This window comes from Ammospiza nelsoni, chromosome 31, assembly GCF_027579445.1.
Source record: "Ammospiza nelsoni isolate bAmmNel1 chromosome 31, bAmmNel1.pri, whole genome shotgun sequence".
Taxonomy (NCBI): Eukaryota; Metazoa; Chordata; class Aves; order Passeriformes; family Passerellidae; genus Ammospiza; species Ammospiza nelsoni.
The window spans coordinates 2,085,257-2,102,087 of NC_080663.1; the positions used below are offsets into that span (position 1 = coordinate 2,085,257).

General features: G+C 57.0%; 2 protein-coding genes and 1 pseudogene across 4 annotated transcripts in view; 2 read left to right on the forward strand and 1 right to left on the reverse strand.

Annotated features, from left to right (window-relative positions):
• Positions 1 to 8,051, reverse strand: part of LOC132085617 (zinc finger protein 850-like) — a 316,878-nt pseudogene extending 308,827 nt beyond the window's left edge.
• The window catches only part of LOC132085611 (class I histocompatibility antigen, F10 alpha chain-like), a 777,359-nt gene that overhangs the window by 154,576 nt on the left and 605,952 nt on the right, over positions 1 to 16,831 (forward strand). The gene's annotated exons all lie outside the window — the stretch shown is intronic.
• On the forward strand, positions 8,434 to 12,335 carry LOC132085596 (uncharacterized). Its single transcript, XM_059491062.1, has 4 exons — positions 8,434 to 8,663; positions 8,876 to 9,168; positions 10,312 to 10,964; positions 11,383 to 12,335. The coding sequence occupies exons 3-4, from the start codon at positions 10,689 to 10,691 to the stop codon at positions 12,124 to 12,126; spliced, it is 1,020 nt and encodes a 339-aa protein (XP_059347045.1). The 5' UTR covers positions 8,434 to 8,663; positions 8,876 to 9,168; positions 10,312 to 10,688; the 3' UTR covers positions 12,127 to 12,335.

The following is a 16,831-nucleotide window of genomic DNA, read 5'->3' on the forward strand; positions in this document are numbered from 1 at the left end:
ACTCCCCACACTTGTAGGGCCTCTCCCCCGTGTGGATACGCTGGTGGATGGTAAGTTTGGAGTTTTGCTGGAATCCCTTCCCACAGTCAGGGCAGCAGAAGGGCCTCTCCTCTGTATGACTCCGCTGATGTACGAGGAGACTGGAGCTGGTCTGAAACCTCTTCCCACACTCAGAACACTTGTAGGGCTTCTCCCCAGAGTGAACATGCTGGTGGTGTTTTCTCAGCTCAGTGTGAACATGCTGGTGGTGTTTTCTCAGCTCAGTGTGCCATCCATAGCTCTTCCCACATTCCAAGCAGGTGTAGGGCCGTTCCCCCGTGTGGATCACCTGGTGCCGAATCAGGGCCCAGCTTTCTCTGAAGCTCCTCCCACATTCCCCACACTTGTAGGGCTTTTCCCCAGAGTGGATCTTCTGGTGTTTTGTCAGCAGGCACTTCATGCTGAAGCTCTTCCCACAAACCCCACACTCATGGGGCTTTTCCCCAGTGTGGATCCTCTCATGTTTCCTCAGGCCAAAGCTGTATCTAAAGCTCTTCCCACATTCCACACACTCATAGGGCTTTCCTCCTGTGTGGATCCTCTGGTGTTGCATCAGGTGGCCCTTCTGGCTGAAGCTCATCCCACATTCCCCACACTCATAAGGCCGGTCCCCGCTGTGGATCATCTGGTGTCGCATCAGGTTGCCGCTCTGCCTGAAGCTCTTCCCACATTCCCCACACTCAAAGGGCTTTTCCCCAGTGTGGATCCTCTGGTGTTGGATCAGGACAGAGTTGTGGCTGAAGCTCTTCCCACACTCCTCACACTCAAAGGGCCTCTCCCCAGTGTGGATCCTCTGGTGCTGCCTCAGGCTGGAGCTCCAGCTGAAACGCTTCCCACACTCCTCACACTCATAGGGCTGTTCCCCAGTGTGGATCACCTGGTGCTCAGTCAGCTTTAAGCTCCGACTAAAACCCTTCCCACATACCAAGCACTTGTGGGGCTTCTCTCTGCCATGGGGCTTCTCCACCAGCTCGGAGCTCTGGCTGCATCTCCAACCGCCTTCCTTGCTCAGGGGGGCTCTTTCCTCCCCGCAGCTCCCTGGGCTGGGTTTGCTGCCCCTCCTTGTGCGGAATCTCCAGGGCTTTTTCTCCTCCTCCATCCAGCCACACCCTAGGAATGAAAAATCCTGGTATGGGGAAAAAAACAAAATGAGAGTGCATTGGACTGGGAGCTCCTCCTTGCCCAAGTTCATCTCCATAAGTCATTGGGCATCTTGTGTCTCTAAGAACCTCCAAAACACCAAGATTCAGCACAAAGTCCTCCAAACATCAAGACACAGATCAAAAACTTCCCAAACATCAAGATTCAGCAAAAGCCCCCTCCAAAATATAAAGATTCAGCCCCCACAAAAAAACAAAGCACCAACAATTGGCCCAATAAAGCTCAGAAACACCAACATTCACCCCATGGAAAATTGTGTATCCCAGTCCTCTGTCACCTGCTGCACGTGGAGGGGGGCCAATGCTCCTGGGGCTGGGGTTGGAGGCTGCAGATAGAGGCAGAGGTGGAACCTTGTGCTGCTTCCTCTTCCTCCTCCTGTGTCCTCCTCTTCCTCCTGCTATTCCTCCTTCTCCTGCACAATCTCACCTTCTCCTCTCACGTGCATCATTTGACCCTTTTGTTTCTCAACCCTGCTTTTCCTTCCCTTCTCCTCCTGCCCCAGGCCCAGCACCCACTGCCGGCTCCCTCTTTCCCCCAAACCCACAGCATCCCACGGCAGGGGCAGGGATGGAGCTGGGGCAGGTCGGGCTGGGGCAGCGCTGGGCTCTCGGCCGCTCCCGCCCGCACTCGGTCCCCACTGCAGCCGCTCCCGCCGGGATAGCGCGGGGGGGCCCGGCCTTGGCGCTGCCCCACTCCCACCTCCCCAAATTCCCCTCGCATTTGGACAACAGGGCATGGATGGTGTTGGTGCGCTGCAAAGGGATTGCGTGAAGGGGAGTGTGCAGCAATATGGTTAAGGCAAAAAGCTGCAGCAGGAATCTATGTGGGAAGGAAAAGGATGATGGAAAAGCGGAGGAAGAGAAAAATACTGAGGATTGGGATGTTTATCAGCAGGGTCTTAGCCTCAAAATTTGTCAGCTGACCCAGATTTTTTGTATCCCAGGTTTCCAGGCCAGGAAAACAAGGAGGTCAGGGTTTCAGGGCGTTTCTGTGTTGGCGGCAGCGGCAACACAAATTACTATCATAAAAAGGGATACAGAGGCCAGTTCTGTTGTACCTCTGTGTAAAATGTCTGGCAAGGCCTATGCTGAAGTGAACCCTGAAGTTCTGGCAGCCCCAGGGAAAGAGGGAAAATTAGATATGGAGGCTCTCCAAAGCACTCTGAAGCAACCAGGACAAGTGGTGTCTAAAAGCAACACCCTGTTCCAGGGGAGGGAAGGAAGGGGAATCAGACACAGCGCAGGTCACTGCCCCATGCTCAGCTCAACCCGCGCAGCTGTGGGTGCTTGTGAGAGCCTGGCACTGAAATGCCCTGAGCAGGAAGGCTTCAACATCTTCTGCTGACACCATGGCACCTAACAGGGGGGCAAAAGCAATTCTCACTGCTTCAGCAACCACTGGAGCAGATATCAAGGCACATTCTCCCACAGGAAGCTGGGCTGGCACAGAGCCTGCCCTGGCACTTTGCTGCTGCCAACACCCAGCCAGGACATCGGCTCCTGCCTAAGGAGTGCAAAGCAGCACCACTGGTGGCCAAGGGGCCCATGCCAAGTGTCCCTGAGGCCAGAAACAGCCGTCAGCACAGCTCAACACGGGGGGGTCCCTCAGCTGCACTGCCACAGCTGCTGGGGAACACCACGGCACAATTCCGCTCTGGGGCTCACTGACACCCACACTCTGGGCTGCCTGCCGTTGAAGTATCGCAAAATGTACCGATTTCGGTTCTTTTAAACCTTATTTTTCTGCTCAGAAAGGTTTCTCTACTCAAAGGTTTTCCACTAGAAAAGGAATTTTAAAGGTTTAATTTAATAGGTGTTACACCACTCAAGGGAGATGAGTTCAACATCTCAACAGACTGGGAATAGCCCAAAAGACACCCCCAGAGATAACGACCAGCAACAAAACATCAACACTGCCCAGCAGCAAACAGCAACCAACAGCTACCCCAGACACTGCCCCCGGCAGAGCTGGAGACACCTGGGCTGGAAAAGGCTGAGAAGGAAATCCAGGAGTGTGGAGACCGAATTCATATCAGAGGGGAAGAAATCCGGGTCTAACAGGAAACCAAATACTAAAGCCTTACACAACTTGCAAACAAGGAACATTAAAGCAGTGGATTTAGATTGGTTCAGACTACATAAAGTCTAGGAAAAATCGAGTAAAACTCACATAGCATGGAATGATTTTCTCTGCACAGCCGGGCTATTTGTGAAAGAAATTATTTCTGTTGCACATCCTGGCCAGAACCAAGGAATGCCTTGACTCTCTAACACTAAAGAGATTCTTTAAGCGGCAAAATAACAACATGAGAAAAAATTTGCGTAATATTCCCACTTTATATTTTTAGGTAGGTTTGGGAAAGAAGTGTGAGAATCAAGTTTGGGTCTGGGTTTTTCCATGTTCGCCTTTATGTTGCATTTTGCAAAATGGAAGACCTTTAAGCGTTATACTTTTAAATGGTAAACAGTTAATAATTCTTTTTTAAAATGCAGATTCTGGGAGGACCACGTGTGACTCACCAGATGGCTGCCCTGGAAGAGAAGCTTCATTCCAGGCAGCCTCCAGAGGAGCTTTAGAAATGCAAATGAACACTGCTGGGCGAAGGGTGGACAATGCACCTGGGTCTCTTGCCCGGGGCAGGAATTGGGCTGATTCCCTCTGCCCCTCACCCCAAGCTCTGCCTGCTGGCACTGATGGAATTTGCACAACTCAAGGCAGAGCCCAGGGGGAGGATATCTGACCCTGCAACAGAAACGGGTGAAGCTGCAAAGGGAAACAGCAAATGAAGAATGTTGGGAAACTTCACTTTAAAAAGTGGGAGGGAATCATCCCTCTGGCCACTCCAACATGTGCTGTCACTGTCTGTGTTATGTAGGGTATATTAGAGCAGTGGGGGTTTTTTGCTACCAAAACTTCAGGGAAATCAGTTGTGATTACAGCTATTTGATGATTTAATTAGACAAAAGCAGTCAAATGATGCAGCCCTGGCTGGAGAGAGCGGCCAAAAACGGGGAAAAGATGAATGGCCAGCAGAACAAATTCTACAACACCATGGACCAGCCCCTGGAAACCCAAACGAATTCATATCAGGAGCCACAGAACCCATTTCTCATTTCAATGGCATCATTAAATTACAAGCTGCCCTCGGAATAACCAACCAGACAGCTCCAGCTCCTGAACTTCCTGCCGAACAATCCACTGAAATGAGAAACACAACACATAACCATGGGATGGGATCAGATCATCTCTTATTACAAAAAAGAGGAGTTTCTGGAAAATTAAATGATTCAAACTGCTGTTGGCAAATAGATGACAAAGGAAAAGTGGTGAAAAAAAAAAAACAAACAAAAACAACGGAAAAATTAAGCAGTTCATGTATTGGTCCAAACGTGGAAAGAATGGGAAGGGGACACGGTTTTGTGGCTCCCTGGCAAAAAATGGGTTAAAGGAATGCTGTTTCTCCGCTGATGTGCTACAGCAACTCTCATCTTTTTACCATGCTCCACACCTTGATAGTGCAGCTCATTCAGCAGCTGACCAAGGCACCAGGGATTCGTAGATAAGGAAGTAAAGGGCGAAACCACCAGCTTCAATGTTACTAATTAAAATGGACCGCTGCTCACACAAAGTCCCGCTGACTTCCTGAACTTCCAGAAGAACAAAGACTTAACAGAGCCGTGAATATCGGCTGTTATGCAAAAGTGGGGATGCACATTAACGAGGACATGCAGTTGCCGGATCGGGAGGTCGGAACCTTCCAAGTACCTCAGCCAGTGGGCAAAGGGAGAGGGAGATGAGGCCAGGAAAATGAGGATGAAAAGGAGACTGCGAACTACAGCAATGGCAGAGAGCGCACGGCAAATGCCCCACGGCCTCTCCCTCTGCCCAGCAATAAAGTCACTTTTACAGGACTCCTCTGTCTCCTCTGCGCACAGAAACCTCCGGCCACGGCAATTTCCCCGCACAGCCCCGGGCACGGGGCAGCCCCCTCTGTCCCAGCCACAGCAACCGGGCCGAGCCAGCGCTGCTCCGCCAGCGGCTCCTGCCGAGGCAGCGGCCGCAAGGAGACCGCGGGCAGCCGCTCCCGCAGCGCCCTCACGCCAGCGGCAACACGCGCCGGACACGGCACAACGAACCCGCCCGAGCCGCCTGCCGGCCCCGAGGCCCGCAGCCAGCCCCGAGCCCCCGCACAACCCAGCGCGGCTCCCACCTGCGCTGCGGCCGCCTCCGAGCTCCGCCGCCGCCTCACCGCGCTCCGGCCGCTGCCGCCGCTCACGGCACCGCACACGCGCTCCGACAATGGCGCCGCTGCCCAGCCACGGCCGCCCTCAGCCCGCCCGCGGGCCCTGCTCCGCCCCGCTCCCACCAATCAGCGCGCCACAACCACGACTGACGGCACCATCGCCCAATCCCAGCCAGGGGCGCGCTCTGCACACGGCACAGCCCCGCCCCGCGCTCTCAGGGCCCCCCGGGCTGCGTGAGGGCAGAGCCGGAGCTGAGGAACAGCCCTGGAACGGGCCCGGGCCCGAGGGAATTGAGCTGAAAACACAAACAAACTTCTCCGCACCTCCCGCCACGGCTTTCCCGGCACTGCGGCTCCGGTGGCTCCGGCTCAGCGAGAAGCCCTGGAGCCTCACTTCTCCTACCCCTATTTAGGAGCATCAGGGCATCGCTTTGATTTCCCCCAAAAAGGGAAAACTGCTCAAAACCCCTGTGGATGAGTGGGGGAGGGGAGAGATTTCTGACAGAAAACTCCAAAAACTCAGAGCAGGATAATGAGAAGTGTGGTAAATAGGTATGATCCGTGCTGACAAAATTGAAACAGTAATCAATATTGATACAGTAATTAATATTTGGAGAAAATAAAACACTTGAATGGTGTAATGCCAAGAAAGAAAGGGAGAGGAGAGGTTCCATCCCCCCCCTCTCCTTTTTCCTGCAGATGTTCAAGGATAGAGGGAAAAGCAAGAGATAAGAGTTACTAAAAATTAACAGAAAGGAAAATCTGGTTGGGACCAGGAAAATGCTAGTTCTAAGATATTTATTGCTTTGATGCTTAAATATAATATTATGTTCGTTTTGGCTTACATTATACTGGCTTGGTGCACATGTGTAACTCAAAGGTGAATGAAAGGACATCGAGGAAGAGGAGAGGCCTTCATCAGTGACGACCCCCAAAGACGGGTGTTACCACCAAACCGAGTGGTGGAGCATGGGCAGTAAAGGTGGTGATGAGGGCGGAGGTAGAAGTGTGATGATTCGAAAATGGGAGGAGATGACATTGACATATGGCACAAAAGGGGGAATTTTTGCTTGGCAAGCTCGCATGTGAGGTGGAAGGGGTCCAAGGGCCCTGCACTCCGTACCCCTCTCCGTTTGGTTTTTTTGCTTATGTGCTATTATTGGAACCAAATTATCCCTTATTTTAACCAAATTACATTGTCAATATTTCAAGTGTATCCGATTTTATTTATTCTAAGCTATTCAATGAAAATTGCTGCTACCTTTAATATTGTTTGGTTTTGTTGATGATAGGATAATTGGACAAATATAACACCACTCTTCTCCCTCTCTCGGGCCTGCTCCAGCTGTGGCTGGCAGCTCCAAGCAGGGCCCTGCACCCAGGCCCTTTGCAATAAACCCCAAGTTCCATGACCTGGCTTGAGAGATTTCTTGTCTCTCTCCATCCCGACCATTCTACCCCTGTTGTCCTACAAAAATACCCCAAAAAACACCCAAACTCTAGTGAGAGATCACAAAATTACTCCAAAATTACCCAAAAAAAATCACCAAACTCTGGTCAGGGACCATGAAATTACCCCAAAATGCCCAAAATCTGGTGAGGAACCCCAAAATGACCCGAAAATACCCCAAAATGCAGTCAGGTATGCTAAAATATCCCAAAATCAGGACAAGGACCCCAAAATCTGGTCAGATAGCCAAACTTACCCCAAAAACACCTGAAAATACCCCAAAGTCCCCTCAGGGACTCCTAAATTACCCAAATCCTCCCAGAATCCAGTCAGGGACCCCAAAATTATCTGAAAATACCCCAAAATTCAGCCAGGGATCCAAAAATTCCCCAAATGCCCCCAAATCCAGTCAGGTTCCCCAAAATAACCCCAAATCACCCCTAATCCAGTCAGGGACCCACAAAATCCACTCGGGGATCTCCAAAATTCCTTCAGGATGCCCCAAATCTAGTCGGAAACTTCCAAAATCCTCCCAAACCCACTCAGAATGCCCCCAAATGCCCCCAGCCCTCCAAACTACCCTCAGTACCCCACGTCCCCCGCAGGGCTCCCATATCCTACTTAGGACCCTCGAAAATCTCCTCAGAATCCCCCCAGATTTCCTCATGAGTTCTCCATATCCCCTCAAGACCCCCCCAGATCTCCTCAGAGCCCCACAAACCCGCTCAGGACACCTAATTCTCCCCCAGGACCCTCCACATCCCCTCACCACGTCCCAAACCCCCTCACAACCCCTCAGCCCTCTCACAATCCCTCCAAACCCCCTCAGGACTCCCCAAATACCCTCAGGATCCCCAGTTCTTCCTCTTACCCCCTCACATCCCCTCACAACCCCTCCAATCCCCTCAGGAGCCCCCAAACCTCCTCACGATCCCCAGTTCTCCCTCTCGATCTCCCCAAACGCCCTCAGGACACCCCACATCCCCTCAGGACCCCCAGTTCTCCCTCAGTCCCTCCCAATCCTTTCATAACCCCTCCAAACCCCCCCTCATCGCCCCTCCCCCTCTCCCCGCTCCCGGTGCTGACCGCGGTCGCTGTCGCCCATCCCGCGCTGCCGGGGGGGGTCCCGGGGCTCCCTCGGCGCCCGCAAATTCCCGCCCCGCCCCTTCCCCCCTCCGCGGCCTCAGCCCCGCTCCGCCGGCGGCGCTGGGCCCCACGGGGACCACAATGCCCACAATGCACCGCGGATTCGCCGGAAGCAGCTGCCGACGCCGAAGCAACGGGAATTTCTGCCAGGACTTTTGGCCGACGCGGCTTCTGATTGGTCCGCGCCGCCTTTGGGGCTTCTCGGCAGAGGTCTCGCGAGAGAAGCACCGCGGCCCTGTTTGTTGAGGGCAACTCTGCGGGCTCCTCAGAGCGCTCCGCGTTCCCTCGTAAATCCAGCCGGGAACGGCGGAATGAATCCGCCTAGAAATGGTGGGATGGAACCTAAATCCCCTGGGGATGGAGCCTAAGTACCCTTCTACTGAGCCTAAATCCCCTGGGATTTAACCAAAACGGCCAAATCCAGGCGCTTTCCATGGATAGGGGCGGTACTGGAAAGGGCGGGCGGTGACGTCACCTCGCCAAACCCCTTTTCCGGCCCCTCCTGAGGGGGCTCTGCCTTTTACCGGCGCGTACGCCAGGGCCGGGGGACCGGAGCTGGTGCTGGGGCTCCTTCGCCAGCGGAGCGTCCCCAAGGTGTCCCCAGTGAGCATGGAGCCCCAAGAGGTGCGACGGTGGGGGAGGGGGCAGTGGGGAATGGGGAGCACACGCGAGCGACAGTGCGGGGTAGCAGAGGGGTCGAGGGGTTGCCAGAGGGACAGAGGGGACAGCAGAGCCCTCCAGGGAGGGGACAAAGGGGAGCCCGGGAGGGCACAGGGGTCATCGCAGGAGGCCGTAAGTGCCACTAGGTCCCTGAACTTCCTCTGTCCCCTCCCCAGCTGTCCCCGGCCCTGATGCAGCCAGAGGTCACCGTGGTGGCCATCCTGGGTGAGCTGCTGGACACCCTGCCCAGCCTGCACGAGATGACTCTGCTCGTGTCCCCATTGCACCTGTACTGGGACCTGATGGACTTCACCAACGAGCTCCACAACAGCCTGTGCACTGATGAGTCCTGGAGGCACCGCAATGTCACCTACGATGATGATGACCCTTTCACCTCTGATGGTGATGACCCTCCCGCCTCCCTGAGCCAGGCCCTGGCCGCCTACAAGAGCACCCATTGGACCAGCAGGTTTGATGTGCAAATGGGGGCCTGGGTGTGGCAGCGGTCAGCGGCTGCAGTCAAGGACAGCTGGGCTGAGCTGGCCAGGACGGCCACCAAGCTCCCCAAACCCTGCAGGGATTTGTCCACCAAGGCGGCCGACAGGGTGGCCACCGCCACTGCCCAGGCCAGGGAGCTGCAGGCCAAGACTGCCCATTATTGGACAGCTTAGGAAAACATGGTGGAGCTGGGTCAGGCCCTGGGTGGGGAGGAGGGGGCCGAGGTGGTGGCCGGGCATGGAGCCCAGGTGAGGAGAGAGGCCAGGGTGGCTGCCAGCTGGGCAACAAGGGCCACCATGGTGAGACAGCGGGTGGATTCGTCCCTGAGGCTGCTGGAGCGCTTGGTGGCCGCATGTGACGAAGCCACCGCGTTCCCCCGGGAGCTGCAGCGCCTGCTCAGGGACACCAAAGGCATCCTGAAGGAGACAAAGAAGCAGTCCCTTAATGTCCCTGAGGACTTGGTGGCCAAGGTGGCTGTGGCCGAGTGGCTGTGGGAGGCCAATGCCCGCCTGGCCAAGGATCACCTGGGGGACACACTTCAAGATATCATCAACTTCTTGTTCACCGGTGATCCTGCCAGGCCCAGTGCCTGTGGGATGGCCGAGCAGTGCCAAAGGGCCACGAGGACATCCCAAGGCTAGTTCAACCCCTGGTGTGTCCCCAAGTTGTCCCCAAGGTGTCCCCAGTGACCATGGAGCTCCAACAGGTGCGATGGGGGGAGGGGGAGGGAGAGGGACAGAGGGGACACTGGGGGGAGGGGTCAGTGGGGGATGGGGGGACACAGGAGATGGTGAATGTGACAGGGAGTCACAAAGGGGACAGGAGGCAGTGGCAGGAAAGGGGGAGGTGACAGAGAGGGGAGGGGAAAGGGGGGTGAGGGGGCAGTGAGTAATGGAGGGAGGAGACACTAGGGCTGGCAAGGGGTAGCTGAGGGGACAGCAGTAGGGGCAGGGTGGTGGCAGGGCCTACTAGGGGAGGGGCAGAGGGTGGCGGAGGGAACAATAGGCTGAGAAAGGGATGGAGGGAACAAAGGGGACCCCTCGGGGGCAGGGGTCCACCCCAGGAAGCCACAAGTCCCATGAAATCCCTGACACCTCCCCTGTCCCCTCCTCAGCTGTCCCCAGCTCTGCTGCAGCCACAGGTCACCGTGGTGGCCACCCTGGGCGAGCTGCTGGACACCCTGCCCAGATGGGACAAGATGCTGCCCGTGTCCCTACCGTGTCAGCGCTGGAACCTGGAGGATTTCACCAGGAGCTCCGGGCCACCCTATAATGCATTGATGACAACTTGTGGTGCCACAATGTCACCTCCAATGATGATGACCCTGTCACCTCCCCGAGCCGGGCCCTGGCCGCCTCCAACAGTACCTGGGAGCACCTGGGACCATGTAAAAATGGTGGGCAGCAAGTGGCAGCAATCAGTGTCTGTGCTTGTGGACAACTGGGCAAGCTGGCCAGGAAAACCCCCAAGCTCTGCAACACCTGCAGGGTGATGGCCACTGTGGCAGCAGACTTGGCAACCACCGCCCCCTCCCGGGCCAGGGAGCTGCAGGACGCCCGCCTGGTCAAGGGTCACCTTGCAGGGACAGTTCGAGACATCATCCAGTTGTATTTCGATAGTGGTCCTGCCCGCCCCAGTGCCCACCCCAGCCATGGGGTGGCTGAGCAGTGCCAAAGAGCCATCGAGGACATCCCAAGGCTCGTTCAATCCCCAGAGTGTCCCCAGGGTGTCCCCAGTGTCTCCCCAGTGACCACGGAGCTCCGAGAGGTGCGATGGGTTGGGGGAGTGGTGGGGGGAGAGAGGAGCCAATGGGGGATGGAGGAGACATGGGGGCTGGTGGGAGGGGACAGGGGTCACAAAGGGGATAGGAGGGAGTGGCAGGAAGGAGGGAGGTGACAGGTGGAGGGGAAAGGCGGGGGAAGGTGGCAGTGGGGGATGGGGATGACTGGGGGGGTTGGGGACACATGGTCTAGCAGGCAGTGGCTGAAGGAACAGCAGAGGGTTGCAGGGGCTACGAGTGTGGTGGTAGGGGGTGGCAGAGAGGACGAGAGGGTGACAAATGGACAGCGGGGGAAGCAGAGCCCTCAAGGGATGGGACAAAGGGGACCCCGGGAAAGGACCGGGGACTCTTGAGGAGGCCATAAGTGCCACCAGGTCCCTGACTCCTCTCCTGTCCCCTCTCCAGCTGTCCCCGGCCCTGCTGCAGCCAGAGGTCACTGTAGTGGCCATCCTGGGTGAGCTGCTGGGCACCCTGCCCAGGCAGGACGAGGAGATGAATCTGCTCCTGTTCCCAGGGTGCCTGTACGGGCACCTGGAGGTTTTCACCAGCAACCTCTGGGACACCCTCTACAGCACTGATGACACCTGGAGGCGCCGCAATGTCACATCAGATGACGATGACCCTGTCACCTCCCTGCGCCAGGCCCTGGCTGCCTACAAGAGCACCCCAGGGATCCCCCGGAACCGCGTGACAATGGCAGCCAGCGAGTGGCAGTGGTCGGTGTCTGTGCTGATGAATCGCTGGGCTGAGCTGGCCAGAACAGCCACTGAGCTCCACAACACCTGCAGGGATTTGGCCACCAAGGCGGCCGACAGGGCGGCCACAGCCACCGCCCGGGCCAGGGAGCTGCAGGACGAGGCTGCCCGTGATGGGACAGCTCAGGAAAACATGGTGGAGCTGGGTCAGGCCCTGGGTGGGGAGGAGGGGGCTGAGGTGGTGGCCGGGCATGGAGCCCAGGTGAGGAGAGAGGCCAGGGTGGCTGCCAGCGAGGCAACAAGGGCCACCATGGTGAGACAGTGGGTGGAGGCGGCCCTGGGGCTGCTGGAGCGCTTGGTGGCCGCGTGTGACGAAGCCACCGCGTTCCCCCGGCAGCTGCAGCGCCTGCTCAGGGACATTGATGCCACCCTGGAGGGGACAAGGGACAAATGAGGCATCCCCTGATGTCCCTGAGGATTTGGTGGCCAAGGTGGCCGTGGCCGAGCAGCTGTGGGAGGCCAAGACGCACCTGGTCAAGGATCACCTGCTGGGGGCAGTTGATGACATCATCAAGGTCTATTTCACTGGTGGTCCTGCCTGCCCCAGTGCCTGTGGGGTGGCCGAGCGGTGCCAAAGAGCCATCGAGGACATCCCAAGGCTCCTTCGACCCCCAGAGTGTCCCCAGAGCATCCCCAGTGTGTCCCCAGTGAGCGTGGAACTCCAAGAGGTGCGATGGGGCGGGGGGAGAGGGGGACAGATGGGACACTGGGGGTGAGGGGCAGTGGAGGATGGGGGGAGATGGGGGATGTGGTGGGAGGGGACAGGGGGTGGCAAAGGGGACAGGAGGCAGTGGCAGGAAGGGGAGAGGTGACAGCGGGGGAGGGGAAATGGTGTGGGGGCAGGAGGGGATGGGGGTGACACAGGGGGTTGGGGACATGAAGGCTGGCAGAAGGGACAGCAGAGGCTGGCAGAGGCTACGAGTGTGGTGGCAGGGCCTGGCAGCAGGGACAGCAGGGAGGGTGGCAGGGGGTGGCTGAGGTGATGAGGGGGTGACAAAGGGACAGAGGGGACAGCAGAGCCCTCCAGGGAAGGGACAAATGGGATCCCAGGAGGGCACAGGGGCAACACAAGAGGCCACATGTGCCACCAGGTCCCTGACACTTCCCCTGTCCCCTCCTCAGCTGTCCCCTCCCCAGCTGCTGGAGGCTCTGGTGTCCGTAGTGGCCACTCTGGGCGAGGTGACGGCCACCGTGACCGGGCCACACCGGGGCGTGCGGCGCTGTGCGCCCCCAAAGTTGCTGCATGCGGCCCTGAGGATCTTCACCTGGAGCCTCCATAAGGGCCTGGAACACCCCGGTGTCACCTCCCTGGGCCAGGCCCTGGCCACCCTCGGGGCCACCCCGGGGGCCACCTGGGCCGATGTGAGAGCCGCGGGCAGCGCCTGCCGGGAGTTGGTGTCTGCATGTGAGGAGAGATGGAAACAGCTGGTCGAGGAGATCACCAAGCTCTGTGATGCCTGCGAGGACACAGGCCTCGCCTGGGCCAGGGACCAGAAGGACAAGGCCACCTGCAGGGGAACAGCTGGGGACAACCTGGCAGCCACAGCTCAGCAGCTCATGGTGGCCCTGGACAGGGATAAGGAGGCCTCAATGGGGGCCACACGTGATGCCCAGGTGGCAATGGCCACCAATGAGGCCATGTGAGAGGCCGTGGTGGCCTCCAGGCGGGCAAGGGCAGCCATCAGGAGGAGACATTGGGCAGAGGTGGCCCTGGAGCCGCTGCAGCGCTTGGTGGATGCGTGTGACAGAGCCACTGAGTTTATCAGTTACATGGAGTGCCAACTCAGGGACACTGAGGCTGCCCTGGAGGGGACAAAGGAGGCATCCCCCAATGTCCCTGAGGACTTGGTGGTGAAAGTGGCCAAGTTTGAGCAGCTGTGGGAGGCCAGTGCCCGCCTGTTCAAGCATCACCTTTTGGGGACACTTGGGGACATCCACGACCTCCTCTTGAGTCCCTATAGTGTCCACGGTGGCCCCTGTGGCCCCGGCAGCCATGCAGTGGCTGAGCAGTGCCAAAAAGCCATCAAGGACATCCCAAGGCTGCTGCGGGGACAGTGATGTCACCACTGTGATGTCATTGGTGCAGTGATGTCACTGGAGAGACTTGTGGACAGTCGAGTGCCACCAGCTCCTTGAGTGCCACAGCGCTGTGTGTCACCAAGAGCCCCTCGAGTGCCACCAGTTCCTCAAGTGCCACCAGCTTCTCGTGTCACCAAGAGCACCTCCAGTGCCACCAGCTCCTTAGGTCACCACGAGCCTCCGGAGTGCCACCGGTTCCTCAAGTGCCAACAAGAGACCCCCGAGTGTTACCAGGACTGGCCCAGTCGCTGTGTGGGGGTCCCTGGTGTCACCGGGGTCTCTCTCTGTGTCACACGCTGCCCTTGAGCACCCACTGGGACCCCCCTGAGCACTGGGACCCCCGAATTTCACCGTCCTCATGCACCGGGACGCCCCCGTCAGGACCCCCCTCAGGCATCAGGACCCTCGAGTTTCCCTCCCTCTCCTCGTGCACCGGCACCACCGGACCCCCCCGGAGGAACCGGGAGCCTCCCCTGGTGCACCGGGACCACCGGAGACCCCCCCATCAATCAGTGCTGTCATCGTTCATTGGGATTCCCCCTCAGGCACTGGGACCACCAGAAACCCCCCCAAATCACCGAGCACCGAGACCCCCCCTCGTGCACTGGGGCCGCTGGAGACTCCCCCGAATCACTGAGCACCCCCTGTGCACCAGCACCGGGACTGGACCCTCCTCGTGCCCTGATCCCCCCTCACCGAGCACCGGGACAGGGACCGGACCCCCCCTCGTGCACCGACCCCCTCCGAGCACCGGGCCGGGACCCCCCTTTGTGCCCCCCCCCCATCACAGGGGTTCTGCCCCCTCCCCTTTGAGCCCCCAGAGCCGCGGGACCCCCGGGAGCAGCACCGGGACTGGGGGGAGCCGGGAGTGGGACCAGGGGGCTCCGAGTGCTGGGGAGGCACAGGGGGGTCCCCAGCACTGGGGGGGTCTCTTCGGGCTCAGTCCTGTCCCCCCCTCCCCCATTATCAGCCAGGACCCCCTGTGAGAAACACGGATCAGAATTGAAATATTTATAAAAGTTTGTTAAAGGTTAAAATTCTGGTGCTAATTGCCAAAGGCTCACCATTAATTAAGCCATGTTCTTTACGTCCTGTTACATCAAAGAGGTTTTCAGGCATATTCATTAAGGTTTATGCATATTCATAATATAATGTTAATTAAAATATATATTAGTATTATATTGAGAGAGTAATACAATAGAAATATTATATATTGATAAAAATATTTTACATTAATGTATTTTATACTAACAATTTATATTATACTTATGTATTATTAATATAATAATTAAAATGTATTAATGTATTATTAATATAATAATTAAAATAATAAATAAATAAAAATAATATTTTTATATAAAATTATGTATATATTTTTCTATATTCGATATAAATTTATTTCATACATTCCTGTGAGTTCAGATGTTCTTTTGTTTGGTTTTAACCCTTGACTTGCCTCCACACTATCTTGTGCATTAAACCAATTTATTTTATTTCTCCTTGCAGTTAAATCGTGTCGTGTTTTCACTCTCTGGTGACGAGAGAATTCTTCTTTTTTGCTGTTTTGCCACTGGGGTGGAACTGGGGACACTGGGACAGAAATGGCAGCACTGGGACAGGATGGGGACACTGGGATGGTGACATTGGTATGGGGACAATGGGGCGGTGGCACTGGGCTGGCACTGGGAGCACTGGGCTGGTGGCACTGGGACAGGGCTGGGGACACTGGGCTGGCACTGGGTTGCTGATGCCAGCATTAATTAATTAATTAATTAATTAACCCCCCAAGCCCCGATTGTTTGGGAAGGCAAATCTCTTTTTGCATCCATCGCTCAGGGGAATCCTTCCCATCGTTCCTTTGATCTCTCGGTGCCGGTTCGATCTCCCCGCAGAGCCAGAGCCGATGTCCAAGGAATGGCGCCCGCTGGAAAGGGGCGGGGCGAGGTGACGTCGCAACATCAGGCCCCGCCCCCCGCATGGCCACGGCCCGCTGGCCGCCCCGCTGGTGCCCAGGTGACACCGCGATGTCCCCTCCCTTGCTGGGCCACCTGGCAGAACACGGCCACCGCGGGCAGGGCCAGCAGCAGGTGACCGTCCTCAGCCACCCCAGGGACACTGTGGGGACACGGGGACACCGCACAGGTGGCACCAGGGACACAGCAGTGCCACCCATCCAGTGCCACCTCTTCAATCCCAGTGGCACCAGTTCAATCCCAGTGTCCCTGTGCCACTGCCACCAGCCCTGTCCCCATGTCCCCAGTTCCATCCCAGTGCCACCAGTCCAGTGCCAGAAGTCCAGTGTCCCCAGGGCTGCCCCACTGTCACACCCCAGTGTCCCCAGTTCAATCCCAGTGCCACCAGGTTCATCCCAGTGCCACCAGCCCAGTTCTATCCCAGTGCTCTCAGTGCCAGCCCAGTGCCACCACCCCACTGTCCCCATACCAATGTCACCATCCCAGTCTTCCCAGTCCCCTCTCATTGTCCCCAGCTCCAGCCCAGTGTCCTCAGTCCTGCTCCAGTGCCACCTGCCCAGTTCCATCCCTGTGCTCCCAGTGCCACCACCCCATTGTCCCCATACTAATGTCTCCATCCCATTGCCACCAGTTTCACCCCAGTGTCCCCCTTCCTGTCCCACTATCCCTGTCCATTTTCCTGCCAGGATCTTGATTTGAAATTGGGTTTTGTGGATTGTTTTTGGAGATCCAGTAGGGGTCTGGGCTTTGGGATTGGTTTGGATCCAGGATTTGTGACCTTTTAGGATTGGATTTGGGGTATCCAGCGGCATTTGGGATCTGGGAAGTTTTAGATCCAGGATTTGGGATTTGAGACCATTTGTGGTTATTCCTTGGGATCCAGTAGGATTTGGGATCGCTTGGGAGCCTTGGTGTCCCCAACAACCCCCCAGTGTCCCCAAGGGGTCTCTTTTTCTCCCCTTCCAAGGCTCCGCTTGGAACCCCGCCCCTTTCCCACGCCCCATTCCTTGCTTACCAGGCCCCGCCCAGTTTTGTTTCCTTATAGGC